General features: G+C 38.4%; 1 protein-coding gene across 1 annotated transcript in view; it reads left to right on the top strand.

Annotated features, from left to right (window-relative positions):
- Window positions 1-22,076, top strand: part of LOC126757301 (uncharacterized) — a 427,179-nt gene that overhangs the window by 68,595 nt on the left and 336,508 nt on the right. Inside the window, exons 2-4 of the mRNA XM_050471088.1 lie at window positions 12,715-15,818; window positions 15,887-15,980; window positions 16,063-16,179. Of these exons, the coding sequence (XP_050327045.1) occupies window positions 13,379-15,818; window positions 15,887-15,980; window positions 16,063-16,179 (2,651 nt within the window). The 5' untranslated portion in view covers window positions 12,715-13,378. The remainder of the gene's footprint in view (window positions 1-12,714; window positions 15,819-15,886; window positions 15,981-16,062; window positions 16,180-22,076) is intronic.

Here is a 22,076-nt window from a genome sequence, read left to right on the forward strand (position 1 = left end):
TACTAAAATCACATACTGTGCTTTTAGAATTTATGAATAATTACATTTAAGAAAATAGATTGTAACAGCAGGCTTCTTAAGATTTTATACTCATGCCATATTTAATGGTATTAAATTTGTAGATTCAAAATGAAGCTGAGAATTACCAATTTTTCTAAAATTGTTGAATTTCGGCTCAACAAACTCCGCTTGAAAACAATTATTTGACATAACAGACATCAACAAGCTTCCTCTTCCATGACATATAACAAATCTATGCGGAACGCTGATATTGGGTCCGATACGGCACATCATATAAATAAATAAAGATATATATATCGTCACCTAAAATGCAATATAACGTTAAATCCCTATTCATAAGTTTACAGGCGAAGGAAAAACGATATAATGGGAACCTCTCAAATTGAAAAAAATTGAGTTTTGGTTATAAAGTTGTTAAATCTGACAGGAGAAGCTGAAAATTTTATGCTAAAAAACTAAATTCAAATTTTTTTATGATACCCTATTTTGCATTTTAGGTGACGATGACAAAAATATTAAGTTTTTTTTTCCTGCACACTAGGTGTGCCTTGAACTACATTAAAATCGATAAGGAGCATAGAAATTTTCGTCTTAAGAGAGCCTTTAGAATACCTAAATTGCTAAATTTTCTTCACTCAAAAATTAAATAATTAATTTAGTATTTAAAACCGGCAATATATTTCGAAATTGATTAACCATATTTATTTTACAAGAACCAATTAGGCAATTTCTTACAAAAAAAAATCACTTAAAGCTGCCTTCTGCACGAGTTAGTCTTGAATTCGTGAACTATTAGTTTATCTGTGATCATGTTTTTAAAAGCCTTGGCTGAATCTCTACTAATAGTCGAATGAGTTCATCTCTTCAATATATCTACACATGTCTTTCTATCTCTATATCTGATTAATTCTATATATACCTCTATCTTCTCTCTCTTGACTTCTGCATTCATCTCAATCTCCCTCTATACCTACACTTCTCTCTTTCTACCTATATAACTCTCCTTCTCACTCCCCTCTCTGTTTCTTTCTTCATCCACTTATCGCTCTCTCTCTCTTCTTCTTTTTCTTGGCACATCTTTGCGCCATAATAACATGGGCCTAGCGTCTTGTGCAAATTTCCGATTCTGCGATATGGAGCCTGAAACTCCAAAACACCTGCTGATGGACTGACAGGCAGTCTGTAGACGGAGGATAAAGGCTCTTGGATCCACGTTTTCAAATAGAGGTCACATTGCCTCAATAGCACCTAGCAATACATTGGAATTTATTTTTGCTGGAGCTAAGTAAGTCGTTGTGACTTAGGAGAGAGCACAATAGACCATAGTTCGCGGTACAATTTTCGTTTATTTACTTATATATCTCAGGCAGATATGTGATATATAGTACAAACCAAATTTTATGATCCCTAAAGACCTTAGACCCTTAGTCTCTTAGGGAACATTATTAAGAATGATTCTCAGAACAGTTCCTGGAAACGCGATTATTAAATTTTTTTGGCTCTCTGTAAATCAACCGGCTGCAATGTCTGGACATGGAACTTTATTTAAAAAATAACTATTTTTTTTAAATTTCAAGACTTCTTTTACAAGAAATTCATAGGACTTTTTCTTTGCAGTAACTTATAATATTTTAGCCCAGTTTCACACCTTCGACCGTCAAATGCTTCTCTCCCTCTCAAAAATCGAACCACTTAGCACCCAAACTCATTCATAAATAAAGTTCTTCAGCTAGATTATTATTAGACTAAAATTATTTCTAAATTGCTTTAGTTCATGTTCTAGTTTTTGCCACTCCGATTGCAATAATACTCGTTTTGCATTCGCAATAAAATTTATTTGTGTGTTCATTGTTATTAGTGGTTGTTGTCACCGCTGGTTTGGGGATGCATACATCAATTACCAAATAACTGAACTTAAAATTCTATTTCACGAAATGGGAGCAAGTCTCTCCGGCAGCCAACTGCGCTTTGTTGATTTAGTGGTTTAGGCAAAGTTTGCACAATTTCAGTAACTCCTTGCTGTCTTCGGGTGGTGCAAAGTTTTTGCCAGCATATTAGTCGTGTGCATATTCAGGCATATGGGTGCAAGCGGAGGTGTGCAGATTATGTTGGAGTAGATATGAGAATACATATATACATATATGAGCTGCTATATGCGATTGTTGATTTAGCTGAATAATCTGGGTAATAAAAAGTTTATGTTGCGATAAAATTTAGATTATATTTTAAGCGCACTAATATATTAGCACTAGAAGATAAACTAGGAAGCTTTTAATGGCGAGCTAAGTACTTTAGTTATTGCCACACTTGTATGAAGTGCTTGACTTCAGCTTTAATAAATTTGCTAATAAATTGTTTGAATATTAAAGATTGAGCCATATTCGCCTTTATGTTGCAATAGCAAACTAAGTCCGGAAGTCGAGGTTGGATAAAAAAACTAAATCTTGCCAAGATTGCTGAAATTAAACTACACAAAAATATTGGAATTTTTATTCAAATATAGGAAGGCTTAAGTAAATCGGTTATAAACTCTTAGGTCTGGCTGTATAGTTCTAAAGTTTCTGGAAGGTTGATAAATGTGAAAATTACAGGTGTTTCTGAGCTGAAATCGAAGTCGGGTATATAGGGGACATTTTTAAACTAACTTCGGGGATAAGGACAGAGTGGCATTGAATTCTTCTTCTTTATTGGAAATTCCAAGTGTAGCCAGGTCTTTCCAACAGAGTGAAAGTCATCCACTTCCTCTACTTCCACCAGCGGAATGTTGGTGTCTTGTAGAATTTGGTCTTTGTTCGTCGAGAGAGGATTTCAATTGCATACTCAGTCCGAAGTAGCATTTGGTGGCAAAAGTTATTCTGCGTTGGATTTCGAGGCTGACGATGTTGTTCCAAGATAGACGAAAATATGGAGCCATTCACTTGGGAGTGGCCACAAATTTTTTCTTTTACATAAAGCTCAAGCAGCCCACGACTTCCGGTCTTAAACGAAGTATCTTGTTGCAGCGAACAGACGCACCTGCCTCTAATGAAGCAAAGGGCGCATATCAACAAACACAAGGAAGGTGAAGAAGCTGCAATCACAAGAGGCAGCTAAAGGAGCATCTCGGTATAAGCAACATTACAACCGACCCCAACACGTACAGGATGTGATAGATGCGCAGTGTTGAAACGAGAAGCGAGTCGCATTTGCAAAAAAAGAGAGAGGCCAATATGCGTGAGTTCGAAGTGCTTAACAAGCTGGCCGACAGGGGTAACGCTCGAAAATTTTACGAAAAGATGCGGTGACTAACAGAAGATTTCAAGATCGAAGCATACACTCGTAAAACCCCTAGAAGGTGATCTAGTGACTGATGCAAGACCATACTGAAATTATGTAGAGAACACTTCTCCAACATGCTGAATGGTAGTGAAAGCACAACACCGGAAGATGGTGAAACCGATTTCCCAATCGATGACGATGTAGCAGACGTTCCATTTCCCGACCATGAAGAAATTCGAATACAACAAAGCGGCGAGAACCAATGGCTTGCCGGCCGAGCTATTCAAACTCGGCGGCGAAGAACGGATAAGGAGCATGCATCAGCTTCTTTGTAAACTATGGTCAGACGAAAGGATGCCCAACGATTGGAATTTAACTGTGCTCTGCCCAATCTACAAAAAGGGAGACCCCACAATCGGAGCCAACTATCGAGGGACAAGTCTTCTCAGCACCGCATATAGGGTTCTATCAAGCATACTGTAGTGCGACTTCTTCAATCTGCTCATGGAGAAAATATTTCGAACTGCAGATCTGAGTGGCATTGAATTATCCTCGCAAATTTCTCTTCCTTCATATTAAGTGTTCTAAGAAATCATCTTTTATCGTGAGCGAAACAACGAAGCTCCTCAGAACTTCTTTAATCAACCTCATATTTTATTTTTTCTGGAATAAGGTTAGACTAAAAACAATGGATAAAAATTCAGCATGTTGAGGAAAGTTTGCTTTTTGGAAGGGAAAATACAGTTTCAGCCAAAGTTTGGACCTATGAACACTACCTGGATCCTGTATCAGCGAAATCAACCATGAAGAATAGCTTACCATGTTTAGAAGTGGTGAAATGAGCACCAGTGAACACCAGTGAAAACATCAAAGAACCATAAATTATCGTCGATATGCGACAAAGAATGAAACATGGCTTCCTCATTTCACTCCAAAGTCCAATAGACAATAGTCCAAAGCGTGGAAAAACGCAACAGTTGGCTGACAGGTTAATGTCGTCTGTATTTTAGGATGTGCATTGAATACCTTTTACTGACTACCTTGAAAAAAGAAGAAACAACAAAAGCGGCTATTTCATAGCGTTATTAACAATATGAAGAACGAAGTCGCCGAAAAATGGCGAATTTGAAGCAAAAGAAAGTACTGCTTCACCAAGATAATGCATCGTGTCACAAGTCAGCGAAAACGATGGCAAAAATCCAAGCATTGCGCTTCGAAATGCTTCCGCAGCCACCATATCCCCTAGATCTGATATCCCAACGACTATTTTCTGTTCTCAAATCCCAAAAGAATGCTCGCTCAGAAGAAATTAAAGCATATTTTGAAGCAAAGAACAAATCGTACTACAAAAATGGTATCGAAAAGTTGGAGGGTTGCTATAATCAGTGAGAAACGTCTAAAATATTTGGTAAAATTAAATTTGTTGGTAAGACGCCGCCATTTTGTTAATATTTAATTGTTTTCAATCGGAGGACGATAATTTCAGGTAGAGAATTTTTTTAGCTTTCATTCGATGATTATAATAAATCGACTAACATTCAATATTTTGCTTCGAAAATTTATTGTGTGTTGTGAAAATACTTTGTATAGATATAGCTCCTAGTATCCTGAATTAATTTATACAGTAATTTTCTCTTATATTCTCAAAAATCGATTTTTATTTTGGTTGTGCCATTAGGTGTGCCCTTTAAGAAAGTAAACGAAGCACAAAGCCTTTTCCATTAGACAATTTTAACAAACTAGTTTAACCCTCTTTTCTAAAATTCATATACATGAATAGTTAGAATGCACTATGAAGTATGCAAACTACCCAAAATTTTTTCACAAGTTTCTCATATTGACGTTTATAAGCAGTAAAACTACCAAAACTCATAAAATCATTAAATAAATGCTGATGACAGCTTAATTTTAGTTCGACTTTCGCTCACAAAAGCACATATTTCTACGATACTAGTAAACTTTTTTACTGCCATAAAAAGTTATATCAACAATTAATATCTTAATCCTCTATCACAAAACTATCTATGTGCCATTTATTTGGTTATTCAGCTGTTTCTGAAAACAAAGTCGCTGCCAGTAAACTAGATATTGGATACCACAGCATGAACACACACGTGTGTAAATTGTTTTTCAACCAATAAATCGCACGATTTGCATGCACATACAGGCATACAAAAATAATAAACATACAAAAATGCGATATAATTGCTATGCGTTGCTCATACGCCCCGGCGTACACAGGCGAGCACTTAGCAAACACACACAACATCACCGCCCGCGGCAATACGCGCTATGAACTCTCTTCGTACTCTTGTGGCACACTTGTCTGTTGCCACAATGCGCTCTCGTTGTTGTTGTTGCTTCCTATTGTTATTATAACTGCTATTGCTTCCTCACCTATAATATAGTTGATGTTGTTGTTGTTATTGTTGTCGGTGTCCACAAATTTGCGTGTTTGTGTCAGCTGTGCTTGCAACATTGTTGGCAACTGTTCAAATTTTAAATGATATCGCTTGTTATTGTTGTTCTTTTACCTGCTGTTCGAGCAGTTGCGCTGTGCGTAGCGGCAATAAACTAGTGTGTGTGTATATATGTATGTATGTATGTATATATATTAAATGCCACTTATTAGCTTAGTTAGTGCTTGTGGCACACGACGGAAAACTATTTCAGTTGCAGTTGCTTTCGAGCATAGAAATAACGGTATATAAAAATTAAAAATTTCGCATAAATGTGGCAACGTATAAACGGCACGAATTTTTCGAAGTTTTTCACAAATATTTTGAATTTTGTTTAGCTTAAAAAAACATTATTATTAATACGCTTCCAAATGCTCATTTAATTTTCAAGTTCAGAGTGTAATTAATTACCATTAATTAATATTTAATTACTCATTTGATAGTCACGCGAGTTATAATTAATCCGAGAGTGACAGTCGAAGTATTTTAATTCAGGTGGCAACATTATAAAATGTTTTTTTTTTTTTAATTCAATGCCTATTTACACTAATTATTTTCTTATTAAATACAAGTTCAAATAATAAAAAGTGTGGCAACACTGTTATAACTAAAACAGCAGCTTTTTTCCATATTCACTTATTTATATGTATATTCAATGATTCGTAAATATTCAATTTAATATTATTAAAAGAAAAATGTATTTCAAAATAAGTGGCAGCATCGCACTGTTTTTATCAGGCTACACCTATTTATATAGAGTAATAATAATACTTATTGGACTTTCACTTTTGTGCGAGCATTATATTTATAATTTCTTGCAAAAGAAATACTCAAAGTATTTTAAATCATGTGGCAACATCACATACATATGTAGTAATATTTTTTATTAATTTTTTTTTTTAATTTTTTTATACAACAACCATTTAATGCCTAAATTATACTAAATATTTTTTGTTAGATATACGAAAAATGTGGCAACACTGCTTTAACGTCAGGGTGCGCTAATATTCAGATATTTATATCTTCAGCTAATATTAATTATTCAGTTTAATATTATATATATATTTAAAAACAGGTGGCAACACCTTTTCTTATCCGGTAAATAAGGTGGCAACATCACTTAGTCATATTTAGTATTAAATTTTTTTTCATAAACTGGCATTTAACGTCTACATTACACTAATTAACTTTCTGTTAGATATTATTTTAGACATTGGAAAAACGTGGCAACACCGCTCTGACTTAAACATCGGAGTAAGCTAATATTCAGATATTTATACCCGTAACTAATATTAATTTTACTGTTTAATATTATTTTCAAAAAATTCGTATAAAAACAGATGGCAACACCGTATTTTTTATCTGGCTAGAAATAAATTTAAAGTGTGAATATTAATAAATGTTGTACTACGAGTTTTGTTTTCGGAAAAGCCTACTCTGTTAAATACCAATTTAATATTTAAATAGTATGGCAGCCCCATTCCAACTTAATTATTACCTTAAGCCAATATGCAGTTATTTATAACCGCCACCAATTGTAAAACCGCTATTTAATAAAATTACAAAATAGAAAAGCTTTTAAGGTTAGGTGGCAACTCCGTACTTTTTTTATTTGGGTACACATATTTTTACTTTAGATTTAATTTTGGAGAAATGCCAAACTCATATCACAACAATCATTTAAAAAATATTTACATTATGCAGACGAGGTCATATTGAAATAAACACGGATAGGGTTGCCTTCCCCTTAGTCAATTCGACAGTGTGATTCATTTGAGTAGAAAAACGAGCTTAAGTTATTTTCCTATGTGTTCTTGCATACAGAAGACTGAATGTTATATAGCAAAGTATGCTTTGGAGGACAGTTAGTAGGTATAGGTTAGCATACACTGCTCTAAGATGACTCCGTTCGTAATATGTATATAGTAAATATTATATATTCATGATATAAAAACTACTCGAACATTTGCCTAGGTCTGAGCTGGTTGCAAAAATATTACTCAGGCATACTCGATACTCGTAATTCGTGGTATTCCAAAAATTATATGTTTACTTATTTTTGCTAAAACAATTAATATTAGGAATGTGGGGGATCTTATTTAGGTATGTAGGGAAAAAGTTTTAATCCGAATTTACCAATTTAAGGCATCTTTACATATGAACGGGTGATACATTTCGGGGTTCTCTACTTTTTTAAAGAAATAATACAGAATCTTCAAAATTTATGGAGAATATTTGTCATCATTCGAAAGAACATTCTTTGCCATTTATGTTTTGAAGATTATCTCTTTCAAATGTTGGCCACCACAGGAAAAGTCTAATGATAATATGATATCACATCGGCATCAGTTTTGAGGATATATTGACCGATGAATCACACCAAACCGTTGGTCTGGATGAAAAGGCAGCTCTTTAATCTTTTTGGGTTGGTTTTCCTAAATGCGGAAATTTTGTTTGTTTACATACCAATTGAGCCAGAAATGGGCCACATCGCAGAGCAAAATTTTACTCGAAAATGTCGGCTAAGGTCCAACGGCGTCAATGCTTGCACAAACTGTATTTTGTACGCTTTCAGTTCAAGGTCTCGACGTGAAATGGACTTGATCTATTCGGTCGGAATATTATCAAATAATAAAGGCTGGTTCTCAAGATGGGTGATGGTGTTACGAATAGTACGATCAGTAGGCCGATTATGTTGACCATAAGTTGAGCGAAGCAAGCAAAACACATTTTTTACAGAACGAGAATGTTTGTAACAAAGTTAAACGCTTTGTAAACGTTGTTCAGGCGTAAGACTTTCCATGATGAAATGCCAAACAATTCTGCAGGAATTCCACTTGGACAGTTATTTAATTCGTGGCATTAAACATTTTCGATTTCCAACAACAACTGGAAACTGATTTACCACTCGACTGCTTCCCAGTTGGCACAATATAATATTATTAAACGCATCAGTGGCTTGCTCTCGCCCAACCGGCTGATTGACGGATTGCCTGAACATGCCCACCTTACCGTTAGTGCAACGATTGGCGCGCTGACACTGATGTGGCACAGCTGTTGGCGGTCGCTTTTAACCAAAACGCATATGCCTGATCTTATTGTGAGTGTTGTTGTTATTGCTGTTGTTGAATCAACTTGCGGCAACGCTAATAACTGTAGTCTTGCGGCCTGCGGCTGTCTGCAACAACACCAAGTCGCGCACACATCAAGAGCAGTTGGGGATTTCCCACAATCATTTGAAGAGCAGATAACTGACGGCAGTGCACCAGGCAAGCGTGTGTGTGTGGTTGCGAGCTGAAGTGTGTGTGTGTGTCACAGCTGTTCGCATGCATAGTTGAAGCAAGTGTCGCTAACTTGACTTGCACGTCTTTGGGGCATATTCAAGTCAACTGGTGATGTCTGTGGGAATTTGCGAAGATGTTGCATTGTCATTGTTGCAAGTGCACCTGGCCTCCTTATGCATGCACATTCACACACATGCCACTGTATTTGCGCAAATGAGCTGATAATTGCAAGTAGCTTATGCAGTTCAGAATGCATTGACATTTAATTTGATTAATGGCCGATTATTTGTAATCGCTTGTAGATTTGCATGCCTAATCTCGTCTCGACAATTGAAAGCCGAAAGCCGAAGGGAATATATAATTAATTGGCTGCAATAATTTAAAATAATTTCTATTATTTCTGTTTTAGGACTAACTTTTTTGAGAAATAGTTGAATTGCAACGAAATTGTGTTACGCAACAAAATTCCATCACGCCAATGACATGGGGAACAGAGTCATAGTTTAAACTGGCCAATTTAAAAACTGTTCTCATATTGCACGATTTAATTTTCATATGGTTTCTAGTAAATTTTTTTAAGCGTTGCCACATTTTCGAATTTTATATGAGAAAAGCTTTTAATATAAATAGTAAAGTGTTTAATTTTTTTGATTTTTATTTTTCATAAATTAAAAACGAGTTAACTATTAAAAAAGATTTAACAAAGTTGCCACCTGATTATTAAAAGAAAACTAAATTCGGAAAGAATTAAAATTAAAATAAATTACACAAAATGGCTATCAACCTAAAATTGTTTTATGTTAATAGCAAAAAAAGTACTAAGAGAGTTGCCACCTACATATTTCTAAATTGTAATAATGAAAAGCTGAACGTATCCTTAATGAAAATATTGCAGTATTGTCAACAAATTTTGCAAGTTTAGAAGCTCACGTGTTGCCACACATTATATCTTAGGAGTGTTGCCACTTATTTAAACTTTAAATCTATAAAAATTACAAATAATTTCGTTTCTAAAACTTTTATTGAATTCAAAATTTTCAAGAAGACTAGTAGTTTAAAGAATTATTTATAAGGGTTGCCACCTTTTCAAATTTTATGTGAGAAAAACTTTTAATATAAATAGTAAAGTTAGTTCTTTTTGGTTTTTTTATCATAAATTAAAAAACAACTTTACCATAAAAAAATGTAACAGAGTTGCCACCTGGTTATTTAAAATAACTAAATTCGGAAAGAATTCAAATTAAAATAAATTACTATATACAAAATGGTTTTCAACTTAAATTTCTTTAACGCTTAGAGCAATAAAAGTACTAAAAGAGCTGCCACTTATTTATAAATTGTAATAATGAAAAGATAGAATACTTTTGTAGCAGATATTATTGTGAATTGTGATTACATGAAATATTGCAGTATTTCCAACAAATTTAACAAGCTCAAAATCTTATAGTTAAAGCATAATTATAAGTGGTGTTGCCACTTATTTAAAACTTCAAATCAATAAAAATGACAGAAGAAAAAAATTAGTTTGGAACTTGTATTGACCTAAAATTATTTAAGAAGACCAGCAGTTTAAAATATTAGTAATAAGGGTTGCCACCAGACGTAAATTAAAGTTTAAAATAAACTTATCGAGCTAGACTCGTTTCAGAAAACATACAGTTTAATATACATTATATTAATTGGAAGGCTGAATAAGATAGATTTCACATGGTTGGCATATCTCAAGGTTGGCATTGTCAATATGTAAATACTGGAAAATACTGTGATGAGTTGCCACATAATTAAAAAATAAATAAAAAAAAATAATGATAACAAATGAACATCATTTGCATTGAAGGAACACTTAAGGTTGAAATTTTTCTTAAGACGGATGCCACCTGCATGGAGCTGTCCTTTCCCCTTTGCTCTGAGTACTAGTGATGAATGACCTTTTGAAGGAATGAGGCCGCCTGGAAAATTCCTAAACACCCTTTACGATCTAACCCAAAGGTATTTATGTGAATGTGGTAACCAAGAAGTGCAGGGAGTAATGAATTAGCCATAAATCCAAATAAAACCGAATTGTACTCGGAGATCCCTCGTTGGGGCTCTATTCTTCAACGAACGGGGGGAAGTACCTGTCTCTTATCTTTAATAGGAAGCTCTCTTGGAAGCCAAGCATCTGCTTTTAGAGTTATGGATGCTGGCTATTTGAGGGGCTCAGAGCACGGACGCAATGAAATTTTCCATTGCTTTCACTCCTTACAGTCCAGATCACTGATTCGAGGGATTAATGGGCGAGCCGAAGCCGTTGGAGAAAGGCAGCTCACTGCAGCCTTCACGAATAGATCGAAGTTATGGGGAGAGTAGAAGGTGGAGTCTTCTGTAAGAAGCTCTTTATAAACTCCAGTTTTAAAATGTCACACCAATGTAGCGTATTTCAAGCAGATCTGGCTGCTCTGATGGTAGCAGTAGATGAACTGATCAGAAGTGCAGCTTAATTCTGAGAGTTGTGCAGTCACTTCGGATGTCGAGTGGCTATTCTGACTTTGAGCTTGCTATTTGTCCGCTATAAACTAGTCAAAGAATGCATGATATCAGTAGCGATAACTTCAGCGGAATGGTCGGATACTGCAAAGCCCTTACGCTTGCTAGGCCGGGCTACCATTTTCCTATGCAACCAATTTAAAGAGAGTCGGTTTTCCAATATCTCCTTGCGTTCTGGCATTGAACATCCAGTGAACTCAGCAAGCGCTGGTCAATAATCCCATTTTTTGCAACTGACTTCTGACCCAGAGAGAAACGTAAGGAGTTTTTCGAACTAGTGGCTGTTAGTGCAATCAATCTAGCGAATCTAGCAAAATAGCGTTGAACAACGGTTTGGTATGATTTGTGAGCCGGGGTATCATCGGTCCATATTTCTTCAAAAATGATGACGGTGAGAACGTAACGTTATCGCCCTATGATAATCCATTATTTGATACCTGAAATTAAACCTTGTGATCGCGGTGCCATTTGGTTTCAACAAGACGACGTCACTTCCCACATATCGCATCAATCAATGGATTAATTGAGAGATCACTTTGGTGAGCAGATAATTTCACGATTTGGCCCGGTCAATTGGTCACCAAGATCGCGTGATATTATACAGACTTAGACCTTTTCCTGTGGAGATATGTAAAGTCTAAAGTGTATGCTGTATATCTGCTTGGATTCAGGCCTTGGAGCAATATATCACGCATGTCATTCGCCAGTTCCCAGTAGAAATGATAGAACAAGTCATCGAAAATTAGACTAAATGGATAAACCATTTTAGACGTAGCCGCTGCCAACATTTGAAAGAGATAATTTTCAAAAACTAAATGCCAAGGAATGTTTTTTCGAAGAGAATAAAAATTCCCTATTAAATTTGTGGTTTCTGTGTTTTTCTTTAAAAAAGTAGGGAACCTTGAAATGGATCAACCAGTACAATTTTTTTTTACAACATTGTGATTATCTCGCACAATACTCAGTCTTTATACGTTTTTCAATTTTGTTGTTTATCGATTTCGTTTCGGATTATGAAAAAGTGCGCTTGATAACTTCACTTCGAAGTCACTTCAAAACTCAAACTTATTCTCGCCCATTCTGAAATGATTACATCTCAATCCTTTATCAATAGCAACACTTCTACAGCTATTAGTTTCATACTCCGTTTTCCTTTCGTTTTTCAGATAAACTACAACTGCCTCAGACAACCGAGCGATCTTGAGAAGAATTGAGTGATTGCGATTGTGTCCAAGTGCCACTCAAACAGCCGCAAACTAATAGAATCCTCAAAGCTGAGAAAAAGAAAGGAAAAGCGAAGGGATTTCAATTGAGATGACTTGAATAACTCACACATGTGGCAACATATGCACCCAGTGTAATAAATCACTAACAAGAAATAACAACAACAAAAAGAGTAAAAACATATTTGAATACGAATGACATTCCAATGCGATTGAGCGCAGCAGAAACGGGCAAAGAGAGGGCAATATAAATGTTTTACAGATGTCACAACAAAAACAATACTCCAAAGAAGAACAAAAACAACAAATAAATCAGCTAATGTCATGAAACAATGGAAAAATGTTGAGGCAGACGGACAGAAGAGACAAGAGTAGAGAGGGCACAAGCAAACGCATACTAACTATTGAAGAACAGCAACAACAAAGCACAAGTTTTATAAAGAAAGAACAAGCTGCCGTACTGCTAACACCATTTTTGCAAAGTCTACAGATACCACAAAAAATACTCGACACAAACGGAGTGGTGAGAATGTTATTTCGAGAGAGGCAGAGTATTGACATATTATAGTAACAAGTAAAAAACAAAAGAGGTTACAGAGAAAGAAACATGGAGGAAGAAAACATGATTGAGCCAAAGAAAGAAGACGGTAGAAAGCTTGTAAAAGACGCTGGGAACGTCGGAATCTTAGAGAGAACAAGCTTAGAACAGCTGCCTAGGAATTTTGATGGCAAATCGAAGCCACGCGGAAGTGCAGTAGGTGAAGACAAAAGTCCAACTGAAAGCATGTTCGAAGAACCAATAGAGGGGTTGACAGAGGACACAACTGAATTGGAGACCCAACGGGTCAGACTTGAAGAGCAGGTGAACGAACTACCTAACGACGATGACAGTCCAACGCCACGTGTGCTTATGAAGGTGGACAAAGCGGTTAGTACGAACGACACGCTCGAAGACCTGCAACGAGCGCTCACCTACGAGGTAATATTCAGCACACTGCTGCAGAAGAAAGTGATGGCCATCAAGCGTGAGTGTGAGGAGCGGAAGCGTGCCAAACGCATGAAACGTAAGTCCATTGGACGCATATTTTTTAGTCGCAAACTTTTCGGTGGTTCGCGTAAGTTGCGCGGCGATAGCGAACCCGATGTTTTCATGCGTGGCGAGTTTGACGCAATGATGGCGTCACCGACCGCATTACGTAGCACAAAGACTGCAGCAAAGCGAACAAGCGGTAGTAGCGGCAGAAAGGATGGCGATGAAATAGAGGTATTCTCAACCTCGGCCTCGGCTTCGAATGGTAGTCATCGCTCGCAGTTGGCACGTGCCACGCTAACGAAGACGCAGAAGGTTAAAACGCAGCTGACTACTGCACACGGTGCTGCAGGCGGACAGCCGGCTGATGATAGCGTGGCCAGCACACTGAGCAATTCTTCGGAGAAGAATGATGTAAGCGGTGCTGGCGCTGCTGGTGGACAGACTATGGTAAGGCGCAGCTTGTTAGTACGCGCGCAGACGCATACACCAGCTGAGGTGATGACATCGAGCTCGGGCTCCGGCGACTCACGTGCTGCCACACATAGACGTTCGGTCTCGGTCATTAATGGTAACGGCAATAGTAATGGCAATGGTGGCAACGGTGGTTTACCCGTTTCGCTGCTGGAGCGTACCTATGACACCACTTCATTGGCCAGTGGTTATGAGAACGGGACCGGCGCACGCTTACATACGTCGACGATGGCCGACGATAGCTTGACTTCGCTACGCGACAGCATCGAGAGTTTATCGTTCGGCAGCTCACGTTGTACGGTAAGTTTTGGCGGCGCCGAGATCATACCAGACGAAACTGCCTCACTCATTTACGAACGTGCACGACTGGCAAAACGCTTGCGCATACTCGAAGCCAAATCGATTAGTGCACAATGCAGCCCCGTACTGCCACGACATTTGATCGCCACGATACCGGCACCAGCAACGGAGCCAATGCCAATGCTACCACTGGCACAGACGACAGTTAGCATTAACAATGCCATGCAGGCCGCTACAACTACGAAGCATATAATTACGCCCACCACTGCCGTTCCTTACACCGCAGCGCCCAGAGCTGGCGCCTACACCACCATTGTCGGTAGCGAAATCACAACAGTCCCCACCAGCAATAAGATTACCCAAACCAAACAGCACATCTTTCGCCATCAAGTGTCTTATACGGACAGCACTTACGGCGGTGCGGGTGACTTTGGCGACATGTCCGCCTACTCACGTTACATTTCGCGTCAGAATACCTCGGAGGAGAGCGCCAATTTGACCGTTAGCACTTTGTTGAATCAAAGCGACTCCTTGTCGCTGCACGCACCCATCTGCTCGCCAACCGCAGCAGGCGGCGGTGGTGGTGGTGTTGGTGCCTTCATGCTGGGCGATCGTTTCAAATCGAAAAGCACAAGTCTGTTAGTAGTCGGCGGCATGGGGCGCAATCGTTTGCTGCCGACACCACAAATAGTGCAAGCGCCTTTTGTGCCCGCAACGTCAGCTGATGGCGCCGGCGCAGTGAGCGGGACATTGCCGTGTAATATTAGTCATAGTGATCAATTAGTAGATAGTTTCAATACAAAAAAATTCACTGCGTCTGGCTACGCCGCGCCAGCAGCGCCATCTAACGCACAAAATCAATTGCCCGCACACCGCACCACAATTAACGGCAGCACAGCTGCTACTAAGACGTTTTCGCCAGCTACTACGGTGTACCAGGCTACCACGGCTGCCGGCATTACCGACGGCACCACGGCTGTTGTGCCGCTTAACGGTTCGCGCGTGCGCAATGGCAACGCCAATGGAGTTATTGTGGGCGGCGCGGCGGTACCTGCGGATACGGCCAAGCTGAACCGCATGACTTCGACATCGACTGGTTCCAGTGTGGCGCCGACTGGTTGCTGCACCACAACGAAGTCTTCATCGCGCGGCCGCGAGAAGAACAAACAGCGCTACAAGCCCAGCTGGCCGTCAGGGCAGAGCGGCAGTGACGATGAGTATCGAAAGCGCAAACGAAAATACAGTAAGCACCTTGAAATTCTCATTTTTATAAGCCTTAATAATCGATATTATTGTTAATGTCTCAACCAGAACGTTACCACAGATGTTCAGATCCGGTTTTGGTTTATCCAACACCAAGCGGATTGCAACACTGCATACTTAGTATGCCGCCTAATGAGCCACTGTAAGTCCATATATCATATCTAATTTAAAATAATTTCGAATTCTCTTTCAAAAATTCTAATTAATTTTCCCGTTAACTGCAGCCAATTTCAGTACAATGATAACTTCCCTTACGATATGCAAATCCAAACGGAGTCCGATAAAAATGACGACCTTGAAGAAATAGTTCCAAGCAGCCATCGCCGACATCGAAAACATCGGTAAGTAAGGCATAGCCACACAAAGTGTTTAAGCACATTTGAAATATGTAGAATAAATTGTTGCTTAAATGTGTGTAAACAGCGTCGACGATGAGTGTGCTGAAGAAACTGCGCTGAAGTTAATAGACAGCTGAGCTCAAATGCCCAAGACAATGGTTTAATTAATAAACTATGAAGTCGAAGCGAAGAAGAATACAGCATACAGACAGACCAATAGAATATAAAATTTTTTTCTTTAGAAACTCTAGTTAGCTTTCAGGAGCTTAAGAATTTAAAAAAAATTCAACTTTGTGAGGATGATGTTACAAATTCTAGCTGAGGTCTCCTGTTTCGAAAAAGAGGATTTCAACAATCACTAAAAGCTGGTCACTGAAAGATCGCGAAGTCCTTTAATAATGTAATGGTGAAATGAATCGAAAAAAAAACACATTTTTTTGTTTCCCTTTTAGGTCTTAAACTCTGAAAAACTTTCCATCAAATCGATAGATTTCCAAACATAAATTTGAAGAAACTTGCAGATTAGATCAGTTATGATTCGGTCGATTCTCCATGATTTAGATGAAGTAGTGAAACCCGTTCCTTTATAGTAAAGTTAGTATACGTCCCTCCATCAAAGAAAAGTAATCGATTTATGAAGTTGAATACGAATTATGCTTCTTCTTCTTCTTTATTGGCGTGGACACCACTTACGCGATTATAGCCGAGCTTACAACAGCGCGCCAGTCGTCCTTCCTTTTCAATGTTGGGCGCCAATTGGAGATTCAAAGTAAAGCCAGGTCCCTCTCCATCTCGTCTTTCCGACGGAGTGGAGGTCTTCCTCTTCCACTGTTTCCCCCGGCCCGTACTGCGTCAAATACTCTCAGAGCTGGAGTAGTTTCAACCATTCGGACATCATGACCTAGCCAGCGTATCCGCTGTCTTCTAATTCACTGAACTATGTCAATGTCGTTGAACAATTCATCGTTCCATCGACTGTGGTATTCGCCGTTGGCAATGCGCAAAATCTTCCGCAGATACTTTCTCTCGAAAACTCGTAAGGCCGAATTAAGCTTCACAAACTCGTCCAGCATAATTGTTCAAACTTGTTGTAAGAGTCCCAAAGCGGGACATTCCGAAAACCTCTCGCACTTTGACTGCATTCTTGATAACAGCGCATATACCACCGAGGAATATGTGAGTGGGGCGGGGCCGCTAGAAAAGAGACGCGGTGAGCTTCTTCTTGGATGGATCGGAGCTCACGACACATGGTTGGCGGAGAAGTCTCCTATTGGGAGCTCTCAATCTCACTAGCAAACACATCAAGCTAAATCCATATTCAACTTTTCTAGATGCCTGGTCACAGCGGAATGGCCGGAAACTGTAAAGCCGATGAACTCGCTAGAAGGGGCACGTGTAGACCAATTAGCATGTGAACGTATCGTACATTCGGTTGCAAGTCTTGGAATGCCTTCTGGCCAAGATTGGACCATAAAACTGAACTTCTAGATTTTGGAGAACGGAACTTTTTCAAAGTTGCCTAGAGGAAGTTGTGGTGGACACATCTATCCACTTTCTCCCCTACTGTCCAGTTTACGTCACACTAAGGTTGAAGCATCTCGGTCGCTATACGAACCTAGCGAATTTGCTGGAATTGATATGAGGCACTTCAATAAATTTTTTACAGGATCTAAGCGTTTTGTCCATATGCGACGATATTTTCTATCCTATACCTATGAGTTCTGTTCATCAGCTGTCCAAGTGGTATTATTAGTAATCTATCTATCTAAGAACTCTAAAGGCGATCTGAGTAATAATCGGAAGCTCATATAGAAGCTGACTTTAACCTCCAAATCGCGCTTACGTTACCGTAAACGTGTCGAAAATTGCTGAGACCACACAGAAGAGGCCAAAGGGTTCGATATTTCTGTTAAATTGACAGTCACCATAAATTGTATATTGCTTAACTGGTCAGTTAGCCCTTCTGTTGGTCTTCCGTTAATATCTTGGAGAGTCCATTCACTATCCACTTATTTTTTCGCCCAACGGCTGTAGTTCATGCGACCCGCCCAGCCAAGCAACGCAGCCAACTGAACCGTTTGTAATTAGGGCCGTTCAATGTACGCCCGCTGTCGGCGAGATAATTTCGTTGAGGCTGATCTTCTGACACCGCCCCCGCCACCGCGCCGCCGACCAGCACATGCATAAGCGCACTGAGAAAGCTTTACCAATTAATTCCAAACAATTCGTAGCAGCCAAAAGCACGGCAGGGTGGAAGAGAAGAGGATAACGAACGAAGGATTGTGTATGCCGGGAATATCAAGTGAAAATTGATGGTTGCGGCAAAGCAACTGTGGGAACTTGAGAACAATAGAATAGTGTCGGCACAAAAAAAAGTGTGGCACAGCAATTAAGATTACGAATGGCAAGCAAAAAGAGGACGAAACAAGAAAACCAGCATTGCAAGGCGTTGGCATCGCCAGGGTGCTGGATATTTGCAAATCATCGCGCGGCCATTGAATGCTTACTTGCCACTTTGGGACGTCAATTTGCGAAGCGGCGCTGCAATTATTACTTGTGTTGCCATGAAATCGAGATGCGCTTGGTTCTTCCACATACAAAGGCGTGGGAACGTTTGCCAAGCGCCTTCATAAGGATTACACGAGCCGACTCAAATATATGTATATGAGTTTATCTCCAGTTCTTTTTTGATTGGAAAATTTCGCCGCTTGGCGACAACAACAACAAGGTGAGGAGCACCAACTGTATCACTGTCTGCTGAACTATGCAAACAATTCAACAGCTGACTGCCGGTCTGCACCCTGTGCGCCCTGCAGCCGCACACGCAAGCCCTCTGATGAGCCACCCGCCTGCCTACCTCCGGCTTTCGGCGCACTGCCGTTGATTGCTGTTGAGGCTGCCAGCATGTTTTGTGCTTTAATTATGCTTCGTCTGAAATTTGGGTCAAGGTGTGCCAAAGAGTTCAGTAAGCTGGCGCGCGTGTCGCGCTGGCGCTGGCGTGGGCATGGTGAATGCGTGTGAAGCTTCTCGAGGAAGAATGGCAAGGGCATATACTTGCTGATGTAGTGCAGTTGGCGGTAGGCTCTTGACTGTTCAGCTGCTTTATTAAAGCCATTTGCACTCAGCTCGACCTGCTCGCTCGATTCTTCGGTGGCATGGAAAATTCTGCGAAAAAAGCTGCTGTTGTTGTTGTTGCATGCGGCTTTGTTTGTTTATTGTGTTCCGCAGGCGCATGCTGAGCTGTGCGAAATGGCGCTATCGAATTTCGTGGAAATTGCGAGCTGACAAGTTGGTTGGAACGCGGGCATAATGGGTGGTTCAGAAGCAGACTTCTAAATGAAAAAATATTTTTTTGTTCTAAATTTGAGAAAGAATTAAAATAATAGTAAACGGTGTTCTTTATTCATAACGAAAAATAAAAAAAATATAATATAAAAAAAAATTAAATTAAAAAGAATTCTAAAAACATATAAAATATTAAAAAATGTAAAGAATTAAAAAAAGAATTATAAAAAATTTATAAAAAAAAAAAATTTTTAAAATTGAAAGAATCAAAAAAATAGTTTAAAAAAAATAAACTAAAAAAAATAAAAAATCTAAAAAAAAAAAAAAATAAAAAAATCTAAAAAAAAATTAAAAACAATAAAAATAAAAAATTAAAAAAATTTTAAATTGTAAAAAGTATCAACTCTTTCGAAAACTCTTAACATTGTTCACTTTTTACGTACTAAAAACTGCACTCACCCATCTTCGCTTTTAAAAATTACAAAAATAGTGTAAAAATACAAAAAAATGCATCATGACCACCCTGTATTTGAACAAAACTGCACTTTTCGCGCTCGTGTGCGCTTGCGGCACTTGCATTATTTTCAAATATGTGAGCGCACAACTATCGAATGCGAATTGAACTGTTCACGATTCATATTAATGGGTAATTTAGTGAAAATTCACTCTGCGCTCTGCTTTTGTTATGGACAAGCGTATTGTTTGAATGCTGTAGGGTGAATCAAACAATTATTTCAGATCGTGTTAACGGTAATTGTTGAGTATTTTCAAAGTTTTCTCATATGAAAAATATATTATATCAAAAGTAATGGAGCGAAAATGAGGCCTCAATGAAAATTAAAAACAAGAAAAAAGCTTAACTTCGGCTGCACCTAGTATACCCTTCACAGGTGCATTTCTTTTAGTAACTATGTGTTCAGTTTATATGGAAGCTATATGCTATAGTAATTCGATCTGAACAATTTCGTCAGAGATTAAATTCTTGCCTTAGAAAATAACCTGTGCCTAGAGGCTTGAAAAGTTTTGGTCTCCCTGATAAATTTCTGGATCCTGTTGCATACTATCGCGACGATGTGTTCCCTATTCGGAAATATAGATCTACGGGCCTGATTCCACATTGCAAACTGCTAGGCTATTCAGCCTTCTAAGCATTTTTGTAACAAAAGCAAGCTGAGATCGCTTTAAGTGCCGCTTGACTATTGCTGAAAATGACAATACTTTCATTGCGATAGTTGCATTGGAGACTTATTTTATTTATTTGCAGAAAAAGCTTCAGCAAGGAAATGCTTGGAAACATCCTTTAGGTATGGTAGGTTAGGTACCATGTGATAGTACTATCTCTTAGCAGTGTGTTAAGCATAGAGTTACTCCATTCGCCCAACTGCCGAGGGTAATTTTGAACTCCTTTGTGAAGTTTACGCCTTTTGTTGTTCTTCGAATGAATATGTAGTGATGTCTTTTTACTTAAGGCCTTTATTTGTTGGATGAAGAGTCCCTTCCCTCTTTCATATGCTTCTGCTGTAATATAAAGCATTGTATATTTTGCTTTTTGATAGCTATCTGGCCTATCTCAAGAGGACAGTGCCTGGAGTTCAAAAGTGGTTAACTTACGTCAACATTAAATGAAAAAGACCATATTCGAATAGCGGTGAGCTGGCATAAACAGCGTACATGCCGCAATTGAAGGTCAGGAAGGGTAGAATTGGCAGGGAATCATACGCTATAAGTTGCCCCTCTCGTAATTCGGAACTGTACTCTCAGATGTTGGACCGTCCGAAGAAAACAATCACTTATTAGTGGTTAGCTTCGGGGCTTAATAAAACCCTCAATTGAATGCAAGAATAATGTACTTCGTTTTACTGGACCACAAACGTATTTGTAGCTCCTCAAAAAGCAAACGAATACAAATACGATTTTTTTAAGTTAAAAATAACGTCAGGAGTTAAATAACTTGCGCAACTAACCTTCAGTCTTATATGATCTGCCGAACTCGATACTTTCGATTCCACAAATCTTGTCTAATGAGTTATCCGTAGGTTACAAGGTTTCTACCTCATCACCTACCAAAACTGGTAGTTAGTTTGAAAACTTAAAGCGCAAAGGGAGTAAGTTTAGCTAGAGATTCCGAAGTTTAAAGAGACATCGTATTAAACGAAAAAAAATACATAATTTCGAGCAATTGTTATAATTATTGACCTTTATTCGTTGGAGGTTCGTGAGGAAGCCCAAAATTTGGCATAAAATGGAAGTTAAAAATATGATAGTCAATGAAGATGTTGTGGAAAACGAAGGACTGTAATAAAATAGGGTTTGGGTGATGAAGGTTGAGGCAATATATATTATACGAAGCTGTTGGATAGTTTCGGTATTAATTTGAGATTAAACATTGGGAAACCAAAAAAAGGTTTTGACTCTTCTCGAAGACATATGAATGTTGATGCGTTTTAAAACTAGAGTAAAATTTCTACTATTTAAGGTATGAACTGATGAGTTCAGATTCAATCTTTAGAGTATTGAAATTTTGTAGATACTTCTTGTTTGAAGATTTTAGGGCATTTAGTTATAATGTAAGTTTATGAATAGATTTAAGACCGAGTTACAAATATTATATAAAA

This window comes from Bactrocera neohumeralis, chromosome 4 (genome assembly GCF_024586455.1).
Source record: "Bactrocera neohumeralis isolate Rockhampton chromosome 4, APGP_CSIRO_Bneo_wtdbg2-racon-allhic-juicebox.fasta_v2, whole genome shotgun sequence".
NCBI lineage: Eukaryota > Metazoa > Arthropoda > Insecta > Diptera > Tephritidae > Bactrocera > Bactrocera neohumeralis.